Raw genomic sequence first — 17610 nt, 5'->3', positions numbered from 1 at the left:
ATGCAAGGCTAGACGTAAGGGGTCGATCAAGTCTCTGAAATAGTCTGCAGACGTGTTTGTGCATAAGCATTTGTGCATTTTTCTGGGGTTTGGGTCCATAGCTTTCATTAGAATTTCCAAAAGCTCTATGAAGCTGCCCGCCCTACACCACACACCCATTTACAATGGATTTCTGTCACTGGGTAGCACCTTCAAGGGAACAGTAAGGGCTTTTTAATTTTTCTGTGCAAAAAAAGCACTAACATAAACTTAGAGAAATAGCAGTAATTTACATTTTTTAATGCACCTAAATAAGTTCAGTGACTCCTTTTTATTGAACATGATTATTTACAAGAAAACATGCAAGAGATTAAGAAACCATTTTTATTTCTTCTTGGGTACAACCAGAGATGTTGCCTCACACCTTAAAAATAAATAATCTCATCAATAAGTCTTGCGCATGACAGGATATTGAAAGTCCTTCTTTACTTTCACATAGAAGAGCTCAAAATGTTAACAGGTTTGGGATACAGTACAATTCCACAAAAATTCAGGCTGACCATGGAAACCAACACATGCCGTGGAGAAATCATTCCTCATTGCACAGCACTTCCTTGTCACCCCAGAGAGCACACTGATGGGCATTTTAGGCCCCCATTCTATTGACTTCAGAAGGGTTTCTTCATAACTAGTCTGCAAATCCTCTATATGGCTGCACAGTAATCTGCGAACATCTCATTACAAATGAAAATAACTACGGCAACTGAGGTAAACCAAACAGTTGTTTCTGTTTATTGGCACTGTGGCCCACAATATGTCACATATGTATAGCACACTAAAGTTCAAGATCCTGGGAACAGGATTATAAATGTATTCAAAGGGAGGTTTTGCTTGTTCGTTTTTAACCAATGACTCTGCTGTCTCTCCTCCAAGGGAAAGAAAGAGGATTTATTGAATAGCACCATCGATCTAAATCTGATTGTCAAGTAGGACTTCTGCAATAATGTTGAAGGTAATACACGGCCGTCCCTTGCCCCAGCTTCGGGTGGTGTTTGTCCTCCCAGCTCCTTTGCCAGGGGTGGTTCATGCAGACAGCCAGGCAGCACTAAGCCTCTCACTGGACTGGCCCTTTGCTAAAGGCTCGCTGACCAGCCTGCATGGTGCAAGAGGCTGGCTCGCAGAAACCAGGAGGGCCAGCAGGGCCTGGGGGACCGGGCACACCGGGAATGCCTGCCACCCCTGGAGGGCCTCGCTCACCATCCCGGCCATTCCTCCCAAAGCTGGCAGGACCTGGATCACCTGAAACACACACAAAACAATTTGCAGTGTGAACACGAGAACACTCAAGGCTGCAAACTGGCCATAGGCACCAGACCCTGCAGCCTGGCATGTGTACATAGGAGCTTTGGGAAATGATGGGTGATGGGTGATGATGATGATGATGATGATGATGACGACAATGATAAAATTCCTTCACTGGACTTAGGTTTCTTAGAAATTAAAAGTGTAAGATCTCAGCATCTCGAACCCACATTTCCATTTGTAGAGCTGTGCTGTCTGAGTTGTTAGCCTCTAGCCACATATGTCTATTGAGCACTGAAATGAGGCTAAGTCAAAATTAAATGAACTATAAGCTCACTTAGACTATGAAAAAAATGTAAAATATTTTGTGAATAATGTTTGTATTTATTACATGGTATGATATTCTGAACACCACGGGTTAAAGAAACTATATTATTAAAATTAATTACACCTGATTCTTTAGACTTTTTTAATGTGGCTACTTAAAGTTTGTTTTTCATAATCCCAAAACTGTTTATTGTTTATTTTATTAAAATTTATTGGGATGACATTGGTTAATAGAATTAAACAGGTTTCAAATGTATAATTCTGTAATGCATCATCTGTTTGTTGCATTGTTTGTTTACCACCCAAGTCAGATCTCCTTCTGTCGCCATATATTTGACCCCTTTTACCCTTTACTACCCCCCTCCCACACACACACACACACACACACACACACACACACACATCACCCTTCCCTCTGGTAACCACCATAATGTTGTCCATGCCTATGAGTTTTTATTTGTTTGTCTTATTTGTTCATTTGTTGCTTTCAGTTTTATAACCCACATGCTTTTTCCATCTGAGTTATTTCAAAGATTTAAAATTACACACAGGTGCAACTGGCACTGGGGGCTCCCAGCACATTTCTTTTGCACAGCACTCCGGTAGCGGCACCCTTACTTCTAATAAGTGGTCAATATGCAGACAGGGATAAGCATCGCACAGTGGTGAGGAGAACAGGCTCTGCAGACAGACACATGGCTCTAAGTCTAGCTCTGCCGTTTACAGACAGGGTGTCATTAGCAAGTCACTAATTTCTCACTTTCTGATAGGATGATGCCTTCCTTATAATTAAATTCTATGCCTGAAAGCATCTGATAAGTGGGGCCTATTACTATAATTATGAGGATATTATTGATTAATATCTTCCGAGAGCTGTGCAATGCACCCTACAGAGCTCCCTGACAGTCTTCTCAGGAGCCAACCCCAAGGGCACTTCACCCAAGTCTCACTTCCTGGGGGCATCTCTTCCCTTTGTGTGTTGGAAGTTGTTTGGTTCCCCCAGTGAGGCGCCCCTAACAAAGAGAGATTTCTGCCGGATGTTTGCCGCATCACACCAGCAGTGCTTTCGTGCTCTTATTGCAAAGGTGGCAGTAAGAAATCAGTGTAAAACAACTTGTATCTGTGATGATTATCTAGTTCTACAGACACCCTCCTTCTACCTCAGCCATCTTAATTTGTCCATTCGGCCAAAAGGTGAAAGCCAAATCTTCATGTTCAATTACACATTTGCTTCCTTCTCAGTGGTGTTTTGTTTTCCTTTTCTATTTTAGTGGTGCTATTATATGTGTCTCCTTGGTCTTATTACATGATCTTATTACATAAACGCATATACCTTTAGAAGGCAAGTAGGTTAGAGATCCTACTTTACATTTAGCATCTCATTCTCCCCAAGAAGCTTACAAAGTAGATCCACATAAAGCAATGTTATGGGACAAAACATTAGTAAGTTTCAAGAGAATAATTATCTTTGACAATGTCCATGTCAAGGCTGTATGTAAGCAGCGGTATAATTTCCCCTCGTTTATCCCATAAGCTTTCATTTGACTATATTAAGTTGTGATGAAGCCAGTGATTATGTGTTTTCCTCCAAAGATGAGGCCCCTGAGACAGTTCCAGAGCACCTATGAATGAGACTCCAGCCCAACCATGCCTTTAGCAGAGCCTATTCACATCTCCTCACACTGGGGCCAATTAAAGGTGATTTTTTAAGGTTTAAGATATAGGTCAGACAAAGGTGCATATAAAAGGAGATTTTCATGCACCTTATCAGTAGCAATATCAGGTCTAGCCTAAAATCAATCACAATTAGGAGCAGAAAATGCCCAAGGGAAAGGTTGCAAACCAAATGACCACAGGGCCGGTATGTAGGTCATGGTGGGCAAATGGCAGCCCATGAGCCAAGTCCTATTTTTGTAAGTGGCCTAATTAGAGCACAGCCAAGGTCATTCATTGATATCTTGCTTATGGCTGCTTTCGCAAGACAAGGGTAGAGCTGAGGAGCTTCAACAGAAAACACATGGCCCTAAAGCCAAAGCACGTGCTCCTTTACAAAAGGAGTTTGCTCACTCCCAGTGTCATAAAGAAAGAGCCATGGATTAAGAACATCCTCACTGTCTTTTCTGGAAGAAAACTGATGGCACGAGTGATGAAAATTGGAATGGATAACGATACTCCAGATCAGCTTTGGGAGGCAGCAGAGAGGACTGAGGGGAGCCTGAGGCCTGTGGTGACCTGCAGAGCGGATGTCGGCAGCGGCTCTGCTCCAGCGCTCAGCTGCCAGGAGGGAGCATGGAGCAGGACTGCCAGGACCTCTGATGATTTTCAAGAGAAGGTAGGAAGCTGGGTTTTTTAATAAATAGCTCTGAACTTATGTTAGCAACTAATTCAAAATTTTATTTAACATTGGCAGAGCCAGCCTCCTGCCTAAAACCTTCAATTTAAGGAAAGTAACTCTCTAATACACAAACTATTAAAAAGCAGAAGGAGTGCATTATGGATTTTCGTGCTTAGCTCCCCATTTCAACACGTTCTAGGAGAGGCTTTTCCTTTCCACTCACTGAGTTCATTTCAGATTCCTGCTTGTCCTTTGAGGAAGGAGTTGACAAAGCCATCCTGTCTAGCCTTGATTTAGTTTATAAAAAGCTCATCCAGCCCAATTCTCCCTCTGGCAAAAAACAGCAATTCACCCTGCAGAGCTTTGGGTGATGTTATCATCATCGTCATCAATCATCATCATCACAAAGTGCTTTCCCTTTACCTGCCCATGCACTGGGCTCATTATTGATCCATTTTCCTCATGTGCATGCAACCTGAGAGTTAGGAAGATTAAACAATTGTCCATAATTATATAGCTAGAAAGTGTTGGAATTAGAAACAAGGGCCTACTAGCCTTACCTAACTGTATTTTCATACCTATTGATTTTCTAACTCTGCTGAGTGTGTGTGTGTGTGTGTGTGTGTGTGTGTGTGTGTAGTGTACTGTAGTGTATTTTGTTTAATTCATTGGGCCTGAATTGCCCACAAAGTAGAAAGTGGCACAATAGCCAAAAGATGGTATTAATTTTTCTAGAGCTCCATCTATCATAAGAAACTAACGCTATTTTTCTGAGGTTTTACCCTGTAGAAATGGTTGGAGGAAAAATAAACCAGCCTTCACATAACAGACTGCCAGCTTCTGGTGAGCCCTGATACTGGGCATTCGCTCTCAAAGGTGTTCTAAAATTATTGAGTAAGAGCTTATTTGGGAATAAAACAATGTCACAGTCCAAGTCATTCAAAAAGTCCAGTAGCTGCATGAACAAATATGTATAAACTACTTTTCAAGTCTTAAGAAGAGACAGCACAGATCTAAAGTGTTGTCATTCTGCTCTGCCTGCCTGATGTGTGTTAGCTCCCCCAACTGCCTGACGACTACACAGTGTTCTGAAATTTCAAGGACCTATGAAAATGCCGTTGCCAAACATTCATGGTTTTTAAAACTGAATGTCTGTCATTCTCTGTGTGAACACTAGAGGGCAGTCATGTCACATTGATGGAGGCCAAGCCACGCCAGGACAGTCTGAAGACTGTAATGCAAGCTACAGAATGAAAGGACTGTTTATGCAGACTTTAAAAGGGGAAAAACACACAAGCCTGAAAATAATTTAAAGTATTAAGTAAGGTGTTCGATATTAATCCACTGCTTATGTAAAATGTTTTATGTGCCAGGGGCTTTCTTCTATTTCTCACCTTATGCTAAGCGTACTTTTTTTTATGCACATATGTTTAAGAAGGAGGTATATAGTGGTTTGTTTGCGTAAGATCCCCACAACCAAATAATATCACTGCAGCAATGGAAATCAGATCAATGACTACTGCTAAACGTACTGCTAAACTAAGTATGTCCTTGGTTTGCTCTTTGTTTTCCCCACCCAATAGTCACCAGCAGAGCGCATCTATGTGCAGATGTTGGGAGAATCCTGAATACCCATTCATCCAGTGCGGCCCAGGGTAAAGCCAGCTCTACCCTCCCCATCCAAGAAGGGAAAAGAGTCTCAGCTCACAAGTCACAGGCCTGGTGGCCACATACCTATGAGTCCTCATTCAACTCCTTTCCCTCATGAGTTTGAATGCACATGAAGGAGGCCAGGACCCATTATTAAATAGTTTTTGAACTCCTCAGAGTGCCAAGGAACTCACTGCAAAGTTTGATGTCAGAAGGCATAGGGAGTTCCACTTAATGAGATGACCCAATCAAGTAATGCCACTAAAGGCCTCTGGTAAGAAACTGGAGGTGGGGTCAGGGATTGAGGGGGCTCTAGAGTCCCAGGGGTCTCTAATGTGATCCACACAGCCATGTGAACGAGGCAGAAAGGGAAGAAAGGCACTAAGTGGTTAGGGGACATGCCGAAGCCAGGTGGCTGGGGTGGCGGGAACAAACTCATCTTATTACTAAACAGCCAGCCCATCATTTTGCCTACTAAGTGCACCTGAATGCAGAAGCATAAAGATCTGCCTCTATCACCTATTACCGAGAGGACTTTGTCAGGAGACGTGGCCTTCGAAAGTCCCTATCTCCTCAAATATAAAAAGAGAAATAGTCATAATAACAGCTAAATTAGCAGAATGTGTTCCATAGGCCAGGCACTACGCTCAGTGCTTTACATGTGGTAACACATACATAGGTCCCCCTAAATAACTCCATAGCGTAGGTGTGGTTATTATTGCCATCATGCAGGGGAGAAACTGAAGCACTGAGAGGTAGAGGAGCTGAAAATAAGTAAGAGAGCAGTGCATACACCTGGCAGCCTGGTCCCAGAGCCCAGACTTCTTACATATCTGCCCCGACTACTGACTGTGAGAAAAAACAAACTACATGGTATCTGTGTACTCTTGAACAGAAAAAGCGCTGCAGCCAAAGTGAGAGTCGATGTGATGTTGTAATAATCACCTATGGTCCATATTATGTGATGTAGCATTACAGTCCAAAGGGCCGTGTAATTCTTAACCCTGAACAAAATGACAGATATGAAGGGGAGTCGGAGCTAAGACTGTGCAGAGAGAATAAAGGAATTCTGATAATTGATAGGTATCAAAGGCCTTGGCTGCATTTTTTTCAAATATATCTGATAGGTTAGCAGAAAGAAGAATGACAAAAATGACCTTTATTCCATTTAGGAGGATTTGTGTTCCAAATTTAACAGAAGGGACAACAGAGAAGGTTGTAGAATACCTGGTTCTGCAGGTTCTTTCTTTTAGGTAAGATGTGTATTTACCTAGAAGGTTCCAGAGAGCTCCTGCATAGAGTAATGTGAAGGTTCCCCAGGGCCCTAAAGTCCTATTACCATTATCTTTGTGAGAGACCAGAAATCACATTTCTAGTCACATTCCAAGCTCCACCAGGGAAATTTAAAATGGCCCAGCCTCTCAGTGGACAATTCATCAGTGAAGTAATTTACTGCCCGCCAGTGCTTTGCATTTGTGACATGGAGTTGAAGAGGGTTTTGTGGGGGCAGGGCTGAGGAGTAAGGGTGGTGCTGGCTGAGAGGAGACTAGCTGATTGCTGCCCATTGAGAGCAGGAGCAAAAGGCTGCAGGGGCCGAGTTGGGCCCAGCTGTGCCCAGCTCTCTTTCATCTCAGAAAACAGAAGTGGATTTGTTATGTCATGGGAGTAACAATAACCAACATTTCCTGAGCACCTATGATGGCCAGAAACATTCCTAATCCCTTTATATGGAGGGATTTCTCAAATATATTATTATCACTATCTTATAAATGGAGAAATGGAGCCACAGAGCAATTAAGTAACTTGCCCAGTGTCATAAAGCTAGTGTGTGACCGAGTCAGTTCTTGAATCTAGCATGTCTGAACCATGGGGCCCACATTCCCAACAGCCCACTTTCAGGGAACTAGCCTAGTGACCATCAGCAGACGAGTGGATTAAAAACCTGTGGTACATCTACACAATGGAATACTATGCTGCTGTAAAAAGGAAGGAACTCCTACCATTTGCAACAGCATGGATGGACCTGGAGAGCATTACGATAAGCGAATTAAGTCAGTCAGAGAAAGATAAATATCACATGATCTCACTCATTTGTGGAATATAATGAACAACATAAACTGATGCACAAAAACAGATCCAGACAGAGAAGCATTGATCAGATTGTCAAACCTCAGACGGAAGGTAGGGGAGGGTGAGGGTAAAGGGGAGAGATCAACCAAAGGACTTGTATGCATATAAGCCTAACCAATGGACACAGACACTAGGGGGGTGAGGGCATGAGAGGGGTAGTGGTAAAGGGAGGGTAAGGACACATGTGTGATACCTTAATCAATAAAGAAAAAAGAAAAAAGGAACTAGCTTTAGAGTAGGGATACCCCAAAATGCTCTCGTTCAGGAACTTGATGGATTTGGGAAACTGTCAGCTGTGCAATTATGTGCAGACCCGAGAATGACCTAAAACCCTAAGCCCAGGGCCTGCGCCTCAAAGAGTGCAAAAACAAAGGCCCCTGGTGCCTGTGTGCTTTTGAAAGTTAGCCTTAGTTTTTAAAAACAATGTCAAATATCCTCTCAATGAAAATATAAGAGAAGCTCAGAAAATGAAAGACCGGAATTTCAGTGGTATCAGGAAGGCAGGGGAAGGACTGGCAAAGGCAGAAAGGAGAAGGGCGGGCCTCAGGAGTCCTGAAAAAGGGAGCTCATAAAATTTTTTAACAAATCAAATTTAAGTGTGAGATCCAAGACCAGCTTCAACAAATTTACTTGTTTCTCATAAGGGAGAAAAGATGACAGCCAGGTACAGCGGCCAATGGTGAGCTTGTCCTACCTTACCATTGTGCCCATACGTGGATGTCTCATGTACTAAAAAGCAATTCAGCCAAGTCCGGTTTTGGCAGAACAACGGGAGGGAACACTTGTAAACCCCTTCCAGTCAGACTCAGGGACACCCCCCCACCCCCCACCCCAGTGGACTACTGCATGTGGGGGATCATGCGCCCCAGGTGGCAGCCTAATATACTGCCTATACAGCGCTAGTCTTCCTCAGTCTTCCCATTTTTAAGCTTAAAATTTTGTTTATCAACAGACTTTTTGAAAGAGTCACCAGAAGCCATAATATATTTTTGTTAGAGGAGAATCTTGCCAATAGTGCAAGTGGCTGTTCCAAGAACTGTTAAGTGATCTGTCAACAAAGTGGGAGGAGAAATTGTAAGGTTACCCTATGTATATAGATAATTAGGTACTTTGTAATGACGGTGTTTTATCAGCTTTAAAGCCTCCTATGCTGCCATTGATAACGGAGAAAAGCACTCAGTAAATTCCATTTCTTTTTTCTCTCTTCTAAACACCTATCAATGAATCCGGGCTCATCTAAAATACCCTTCTCTTGGTCCCATTTAGCTCCAAGCAGATTCTTTCCTTTTCCAATCACACACACAAAAAAAAACAATTTATGAAAATATCTTGACGGGCCCACAGTTTTAGAGAAGTGGTGTTGGAGCTATCTCCAAATGTGTTCATATTTTTTAAAGGTATTTTAATGAGAAAGCAATCCCCAGGAGCAATGAAATGTATAATTAGAAAGCAATGGTGTTTGGGGCCGCAATTATAGCCATGATTGAATATGTAAGCCTGTGGCAGAATTAGAACGTGATTATTTCTTTTTCTAAATTTCCTTTAAACAAGTTTTACAAATCTACTGTGGAAATATGAGCCACCCTTTTATCTGCACAGCTCCTCTGACCTCACCTCTCCTCAGCTCCAGGGTTGGTGAGCCTTACTGAGCAGCGATAAGAGAGTGTGTTGTACAACAGCACCTCACTCTTGCTCTTAAACTGGCTGGCTTTTGATCCTGCTATGCGGCTTCTGTGGCTGGGCCTGTAAGTCATTTCCCAGTGGACGAGTGTGCTGCAGCCTGAACTCCGGGGGACAGAGTCACCAGTGTGTAAGGAGAGAACAGACGCCCAGTGAGAGAATCCAGGCTCGCACACAGGCTGCTCTGTGGCCTCAGTTGACACAGCAGTGATATGTGGCTGGTGTGTGGCTCTTTGTGGCTATGAGTAGGGATATTCAGGTTTATATATTTATTTATTTTGGGGATATGAGTTGCTAGAAGGTCAGGATGTTTGAAATAGAAGCTTTTAAAATAAAGTTTTAGTTATTCTCTGTGCAATAGTTTGAAGACTTGGATGAATTTTCCTATTGCTCTGACTTTTTAGTTAAAATTGAAAAAAACAAAACAGGAAACTATCCACTGGGATTGAAATGGAGAGGACCCCATTTCTTCAGAATTTCATACTAAGTGCATGTGGCTGGACCAACAATTTTTAAAATATCCATTAAAAAGTTAATAATTCAAGTTCTGACATGTATTTTCTCACAAAGAATACAAATGTGATTTAGAGATCATTTAACTCTTTATTAAAGTTGGTCTGGAAAAAATTGATGCCAGCCATTCTCAAGTATCACATGATATGCTTAAGTAATTAAAGAACAATTCTTTAAAATATTATCCCATTTGCTACCAACTTCTCGACCTCATCCTGCCATACATCACACTTACCTGGTAGGCCTGTAGCTCCGGGCAAACCCTTGGGACCTCTTCCTGGAGGGCCACGTTCTCCCTTTTCTCCCAAGTCACCTGCACAGTGTTAGAGAAATGTTATATTCCTATATATCTACAAAAAATAAAGCTCTGTAATTTTAAACTTTAATCAAAGCCCAAATTCTAAAACCAAAAGGTCATAAAACTGCCACAACTAGATTGTAGCAAGGCAAAAATCAAGTTAATTATAATAATGGATCTAAGGGGGGAAATCAAATAACCATAGTCATAGATGCTGAAAAGACATTTGAAAAAACTGAACACACATTCCTGATGCAACAGTCAATAAAATAATAATGTCTACCTCCTTAACATGAAAAAAACCTACTCTCTTCTCTCAACCCAAAAGCTAGCCTGATGCTTAGTGGGAAACATGGTAAGCAGCCCCACTACAATCAGAACATTATAAAGATTCCTCCTGTATCACTATTACTTATCATTTGGTTTGCCAAGTTAAGACTATCTGTTTCCAGGTGCTATGTGTATGTGTGTGTGTACATGTATGTGTATGTGTGTGTGTGTGTATATATATATATAGATACATATAGATATATCTATATATATATATAACCCTAGAAAATCAACTCCAAATATACTACAAATAATAAGATAATTCAGTAAAATGACATGATACAAAGTTAATATATAAATCAATAATTTTCATATATAAAAAATCAGCAATTGGTAGTGAAAAATGATACCATCTGTAATAGCAATTAAAGTAGTAAATACTAGGAATAAGTTTAATCAGAAATATGCAAATACAACATGAAAACACTTGATATTTCTGAAGGATGTGAAAAGACTGAGGAATGTTCTCATCTGGAATGACATCATCATAACAGTCGTCAGTTCGCCCTACACTGAATTTTCATCATGAGCCCAATAAAAATACAGATTTTTTAAACCAGAGAGGTGATTCTGAAGTTTGTATAGAAAAAACACATAAAACAGAATAGCCATAAGAATTCCCAAAAGAAAAGCAACTTGAAGGGAATTAATCCTACCAAATATTAAACTGTTAAAATATTATGGGACTGGTACATGAGTAGACAGACCAGTGAAACAGAATAGAAAATCTAAAAACAGGCCCAAATACACATAGGAATTTGGTTGTTTTAAAGGTGTCATCTCAGAGTGGGAAAAAGTTGAATAATTTGATAAGTAGTCTTGCAAAAGTGAGTAGCCTACTTGAAATAAAACATGTTGGATCTATTTCTCACACCACAAGCCGGAATAAATGGCTAATGTGCCAAATATTCTAAATGCAATTTAAGAACCAAAAGAAAACAAGGGAGAATTATTTTACCACCTCAGATTCGAGTTGGCCTTTCGTGTATGATATGAAGAGTTCTAACTCTAATATGAGGAGTTCCTAAAATCAATACAAAAAGGCCAACAACACAATAAATAATAAGCAAAATACATGAGTAAAAAAAAGTCTGTAAAATGAAATAAAAGGCTCTCACCTATATAAAAACATTCCCTGACTTCACTCTCATAACAGAATTAATGTAAACTTAGGATAAATAAGGATGCTATTTTAACCTACATGATCAGCAAAAATTCCAAAGTTTAATTAAATATATGCTAGCTGTTGAAAAATACTCTATCACGCATTGCTGATAAGAGTGTGAATTGGTACAGTCTCTTGGAGGGTAACTTAACAATATCTATCAAAATTATAAATAGAACTACCATTTTACCCAGCAAGTCCACTTCCATGAATTTATTCTAGAGATATAGAGCTTATGTTGATATTTGTACAAAAAGGAAACATAGGCAGTGGTGCTCACTGAAGCCTTACTATAATAGCAGAAGATTGAAAACACTCTGAATGTCCATGAAAGAGTTATATACATTTTGGTAATTCCACAGAATGGAATACTACGCAGCTGTGAAGAAGAATCAGGAAGCTCTTTGAAATGATCTTCAAGATGTTGTTAAATGAAAAACACACGGTCCAGATCACTTACTACAAGACAATATGGCTTGTTTTTTAAAGAATCTAGGGCAAATACACTATATTCATATATCCTTGCATATCATAGTTAGTAAGGATGTAGAAGAAATTAACAATAGTGATGACCTCAGGTGAAGAATAAAGAAACCTCAGCAAATGGGAGACAGGAGTGATAGAAAAACTATTTGCTAAATATTTTCTATATATTTTAAAATCTTAAATAATGTAAGTTTAGTATTACCAAAAAATAAATTAATGAATTTCCAAATGTTAAAGTGTGCTATCAAAAGTTCCTACATTTTACTATGGACTCATTATTTACAGAGAATGTGGTTTGGATTGGTACCAACCATGTATATTTGTATGACAGTTGATTACATTCAGGGAATCGGCAGTCACAGAACAAAGCTGCTTTAATATCCTGGTGCCTGCAGAGACTAAACCCAGAAACTCGGCCTCATTAACAAAGTGTTCTGATACCTTACTCAACTGGTCCTGAATGACTTCTAGTGCTCCCAGTACAAGCAGGCATTATCCTACTCTCTCATTAGTATTGTATATTATTTTCTACTAGAAAATGCAATGGTATTTTGTAATGAATTCTATACAAAATCATTTTCCCCAAACATCTGTATCAGCCCAACCTCATTTAATACTGAGTCTTTGTAATGACTTAAAAACAAAGGCATGTATAAAACAAAAATGGGAAGCATATATGTACAACCATTGATACATTAGTAAATAGTCAACCATCTCTCATTATGAAGGAATGTTTAGTTATCATACTTTGATTTTAACTGTGAATGTCCTTGTGTGGATATTTTTATGCTGAAACAACTATATTTTCAAAGCAATTTAAATTTATGTAAATACTGTGTAAGGAACAGAGCTCAGGACGGACTCATATTCACATAAGCTACTTTTTTCACACTCATCATTAATCTAGTCTTCCTGTATTAGGAAAATATGACAATTGGCATTTTTAAAACTAACAGCTGGAGCACTCTTGTTAACTTAGCAATTTAAATGTCATATCACTGCATTTCTGGAGACTGGCAATGAGAAGAGAATCTTTAAAGGTGCCGTATTTTTTCATACATGAGATGAAATTATAAATTAAAATGCAGATAGTGAAAGCTAAACACATTCAGCATGAAGCCATGACAACTTGAAAATGTTGCTTGCAAGGAGGAAGACTGCTGTCTTAGTTGTGATGCTGTATTCTGGTACTGGTCATAAGGAAACAAATTTCAGATGGGCTCCCAGACAGCCATGCTGCAGACTGCTGTTCCACAGCCTGGTTCTGTTTGTCACCAGGGTTAATCTACTTCTTCAAGGCCTGCGCCCGCCTTCTTCTGAGATGTTCAGAGAGCGGCTTAAAGAACTAACGGTCCACCTTTGTTAGCCTATTGTGTCATAAAATACATATAAAAAGCTTATACAGTCAGCTTTACATAAGGTATGAAGCAAAGAACACAGTTTGAAGAGAAAAACAGCTTATTGTGAACAGAGTGGCTAAAACTAAATAAATTTTCATCATTCCATCGTTGCTCTTTATTTAATTTGTTTGAAAGTTATTATTGAAGGTCCATCGTCATGTGACAGCTTAATATTTTTAAAAGTGTTGGTCACAGTATGACTGTACTTTCTCAAACCTTCACTCACATACTGACATGCCTGTCTGACTCACACTGGAATATCTGAAAAAAATATGCAGCTTTACTCATAAGAAATTAAAATGAATCCACACTGTGAACATTCAAAAATGGTATTTATGTCACCAAAGACTGACTTAATACTAAGGAAAGTGAACATAGGCCGTTAGATGTCTCTCTTGCTCCTGCTTGAGTACACACATAAAATGTGCGCCTTGCATGGGCTTTGGCCCTAAGATTTTTGCATAATATTATATGAAACATGTTGATAAAAAACAAAAACATATAACATATGTATAAAAGACTTAAGCTCTGAGAATCACTTGAGGCCTATATCTACTGGCTCCTATTGAAAGTGTGCTACTGTGTTTTTCAGAGTAATTTTTAGGAGGAAAATAGTGATTTACTTAAGACATAGCCTGAACTACTAAGAGCTTTAGTAAAACTTATCTCTAGGAAAACCATCTCAAAGTGACAACATGGCAGAGCAAGGCTCCATACCTTTTTGAGGGATGGGGAAAGGCAACAGCGGACAATGAAATGCATCTCTCTTCTCTAATCGGCTGAACATTGATGTCCCAAATGGGGAGTGCTTCTTCTCACGGAAAAGGTGCTCTGTAACCTTTGGATGGTGAAACACTATGTTTTCTATTACATGCCATTGTTAATGAATGTGGGGGGGCAAGAGAGGTCAAGGCCTGTGACCTAGAATCATACATTCCCAAGTGTGTGACAGCATTGACTGATAAAGAAAATCTGATTACTTTTTCTGCATACACCCCAAGTTTTAAGAAATGAAATGTGAAAAGGTGCTGCTTTAAAGGAATCCAATGGCAAGAAAGAGATGGAGGGCGCTGGGGAGAGAAAGTCTTTTAGAAAAAAAGAAAAGGACTGCATCACTTCTAGACTATAGACTATATCATGAATACTGAAGGAAAATTAGGAGGAAATCCCTTATATGATCAAGCTGTGCTTGACGAACGGACTTAGTGGTGGAAAGACATTGCCCACGTTCCAAATATAGAAATGTATCTTTCTCCCCCTCAAAATTAGGTTTACCTCCTAGGGCCAAATCAGCCCAGCCCAGCCCAGCCCAGCCACAAGTCAGTGCTGTTAAGAGATTTCCAGCCTGGCCAATGTGGCTTAGTGGTTGAGAGTCGACCTATGAACCAGGAGGTCACGGTTCATTTGATTCCCAGTCAGGGCAATGCCTACATTGTGAGCTCAGTCCCCAGTGTGGGGTGTGCAAGAGGCAGCCAATCAATGATTCTCTCTCTCATCATTGATGTTTCTAACTCTCTCTCTCTTACTTCCTCTCTGAAATCAATAAAAATATTTTTTAAAGGGCTTTCTGGACAGTTTTCAAACATTTCATCTTTGTTTCTGTGGTCCTCAGCCCTAGTTGCACATTGAAATCACCTGGGGTGTATTTTTAAATTCCAACGCCCAGACCAATTAAATCAGAATCTCTGGGAATGGGACCCAGACGCGAGTCATTCCTAAAGCTCCTCAGGTGGTCCCAGCACGCAGCCCGGCCTGTGGAGGGCAGCTCTGGGCCGCCTCTCCTAACGGAGCAAGTCAACAGTTTGCGATTTTAAAGGAATCAGATGGGACTTGAGGAGAGTTCTGTTACTAACTCAAAGTTAGGCTCTACCCAAATAGGGAGACTTCCTTTTAGCCAAGGACCATAGGGCTGTGGCTTCTATCGGCCCTACAGGTGTCCCTTTTCAGCAGGAAAATGGGCCTCGTGCACTTAGCTGCATGGGAATCCAGCCTCTTGTTAGAACGCAGAGTGCTGGGCCCCACCTCCAGTTCTGATCAGTGGGTCTGTTGCCTGGAGAGCCTGCACTCTTAACAAGGTCTCTCCCTGGTGCTGCGATGCTCCTGGGGCCACTCTTTCACAACCACAGCTCCCAAGTGAACCCCCGAGAGCTAAGAAGACATCCTAGGCGCGCCGACACAACGGAGCCCACTAAGTCAGCCATCGCCAAAGGTAATGGAGTTTCTTAAAATGGTTTACAGAATGAAGGGGAACTAACCGTAAAGCACCTGCGGCATGAGTTTCTAAACTAACAGCTAAGAGCAGGACAGCAATGACTGCCGATGCGATTTTCTCAGATAAATTTCTTCTCCACTTCTCTTTAAGATAAACTCTGAGCTCTCTCCACATCTGGTTTAGCCTCTGAAAACTCTGAAATGGTGCCAGGCTTACAAGAGGCCCCAGTCAGGGCTCATCTATTAACATGAACACGCCAAAAAAATGTAATTAAGGAAATTATTCCAGCTGAGGGTATAGTTAGCCAAATGCATCAGCAATTCATTTATAGATCTAAAAAGGCAGCTTGCTTGCCCTCTGACCAATTAAAACACCATAATATTTAATCCTCATTGGAGCACCACCATTTTAAAAATAAGTCTTTCTCTCGTTTATTTTATGCCACCCCTTCCTGAAGTTCCCCGGAGAGCTGTCAGTCACTCATCATGATATAGAGCAGTGGTTCTCAACCTCCTGGCCCTTTAAATATAGTTCCTCATGTTGTGACCCAACCATAAAATTATTTTCGTTGCTACTTCATCACTGTAATGTTGCTACTGTTATGAATCGTAATGTAAATATCTGAGATGCAGGATGGTCTTAGGCGACCCCTGTGAAAGGGCCGTTTGACCACCAAAGGGGTCTCGACCCACAGGTTGAGAACCGCTGATATAGAAACTCCTCATTTTATCTAGTCGTCTCTGTAAATGATCCAGGGCACACACACACCCCAAGATGACATACTCACCTCAACTAGCAAATGCCATTTGAGGCAACCAGTCCTTCTGCAAGTCCTATTTAATACCTAACACACAACCCTATTTTTCTGGAAAAAAAAATACTGGATACCAGAGCTTAACGTGCCTTAAGTAGAAGGGGAAGAAACAGACTCTCTCATGCTCCCTCACACCTTAAAGGAGGAATGAAGTTAGATTGTACTTCAGAGCTGGGAAAAAAAAAGTTCATCAAAACCAAACATCCAATGTCACATTTTAGAAGAAGGGAGAGGCAGCTGCAACTCATAATGTAATTTTTCTTATGTCCTGCCAACCAAGTTTGTTCGTTTAAGTAACCGATACAAACATCCTAAGACTGGTTGTCCTCTTAAGAGACCTCTACACTAATTTTAGAGTCTGAAAAAAATAATAAACAGCTGGGTGATCCTGTTCTAGGTTCTGTTTAGTTTGAATGTTGAGGCAGCGTATAATTGGAAAAGGTCAGTGCTGGAAGTCAAGGGACCTTAATGCTGGTGTTTACTCTGCTGTTGTCGTAGAGCAAGGTCAAGGGAATACCAGGTAACAATTTTCTAATCCTCACCATCAGAGAATAACATATCATAGCTCACAGAATACTGGTAGGACATGTGAATACACCTGAAAAGGGACTGTGTGTGTTCCTTGGTTCCACCTGGGCAAAAAGGCTTACCTTTAGGCCCCCTCAAACCAAGAGCACCAGGGGGCCCTTTCATGCCTGGGAGGCCACGAAGTCCCATCTGGCCCGGGAAGCCATTCTCTCCAGGGGGCCCCGGGGGACCAGGGAGTCCAGGCCTCCCAGGGAGGCCGGAAGCTCCCGAGTCTGGACGCTTGAGACTAGCAGCCATCTCAGCAAGATGCTCTAAAAGATAATAAACAAAACAGCCCAGAGAAGTCAGAGACATGACAGGAATACAAATGAAAAGAGAGGTATTTCAAGTGCCTTTAAATAAAAAAAAAAAGAAATGTGTCACCAGAACTTCAAAATTGGTGGGGAGAAGTGAATCAAGTT

General features: G+C 40.8%; 1 protein-coding gene across 1 annotated transcript in view; it reads right to left on the bottom strand.

The window, feature by feature from the left end:
- Positions 1-349: 349 nt before the first annotated feature.
- The window catches only part of COL9A1 (collagen type IX alpha 1 chain), a 98529-nt gene continuing 81268 nt past the window's right edge, over positions 350-17610 (bottom strand). Inside the window, exons 36-38 of the mRNA XM_059701271.1 lie at positions 17272-17460; positions 10152-10229; positions 350-1278 (exon numbers count right to left, since the gene is read on the bottom strand). Of these exons, the coding sequence (XP_059557254.1) occupies positions 1094-1278; positions 10152-10229; positions 17272-17460 (452 nt within the window). The 3' untranslated portion in view covers positions 350-1093. The remainder of the gene's footprint in view (positions 1279-10151; positions 10230-17271; positions 17461-17610) is intronic.

The sequence above is a fragment of the Myotis daubentonii genome, chromosome 6, assembly GCF_963259705.1.
Source record: "Myotis daubentonii chromosome 6, mMyoDau2.1, whole genome shotgun sequence".
Lineage (NCBI taxonomy): Eukaryota > Metazoa > Chordata > Mammalia > Chiroptera > Vespertilionidae > Myotis > Myotis daubentonii.
The sequence above is the reverse complement of the archived record's forward strand: the minus strand, read 5'-3'. Positions and strand labels throughout refer to the sequence as shown.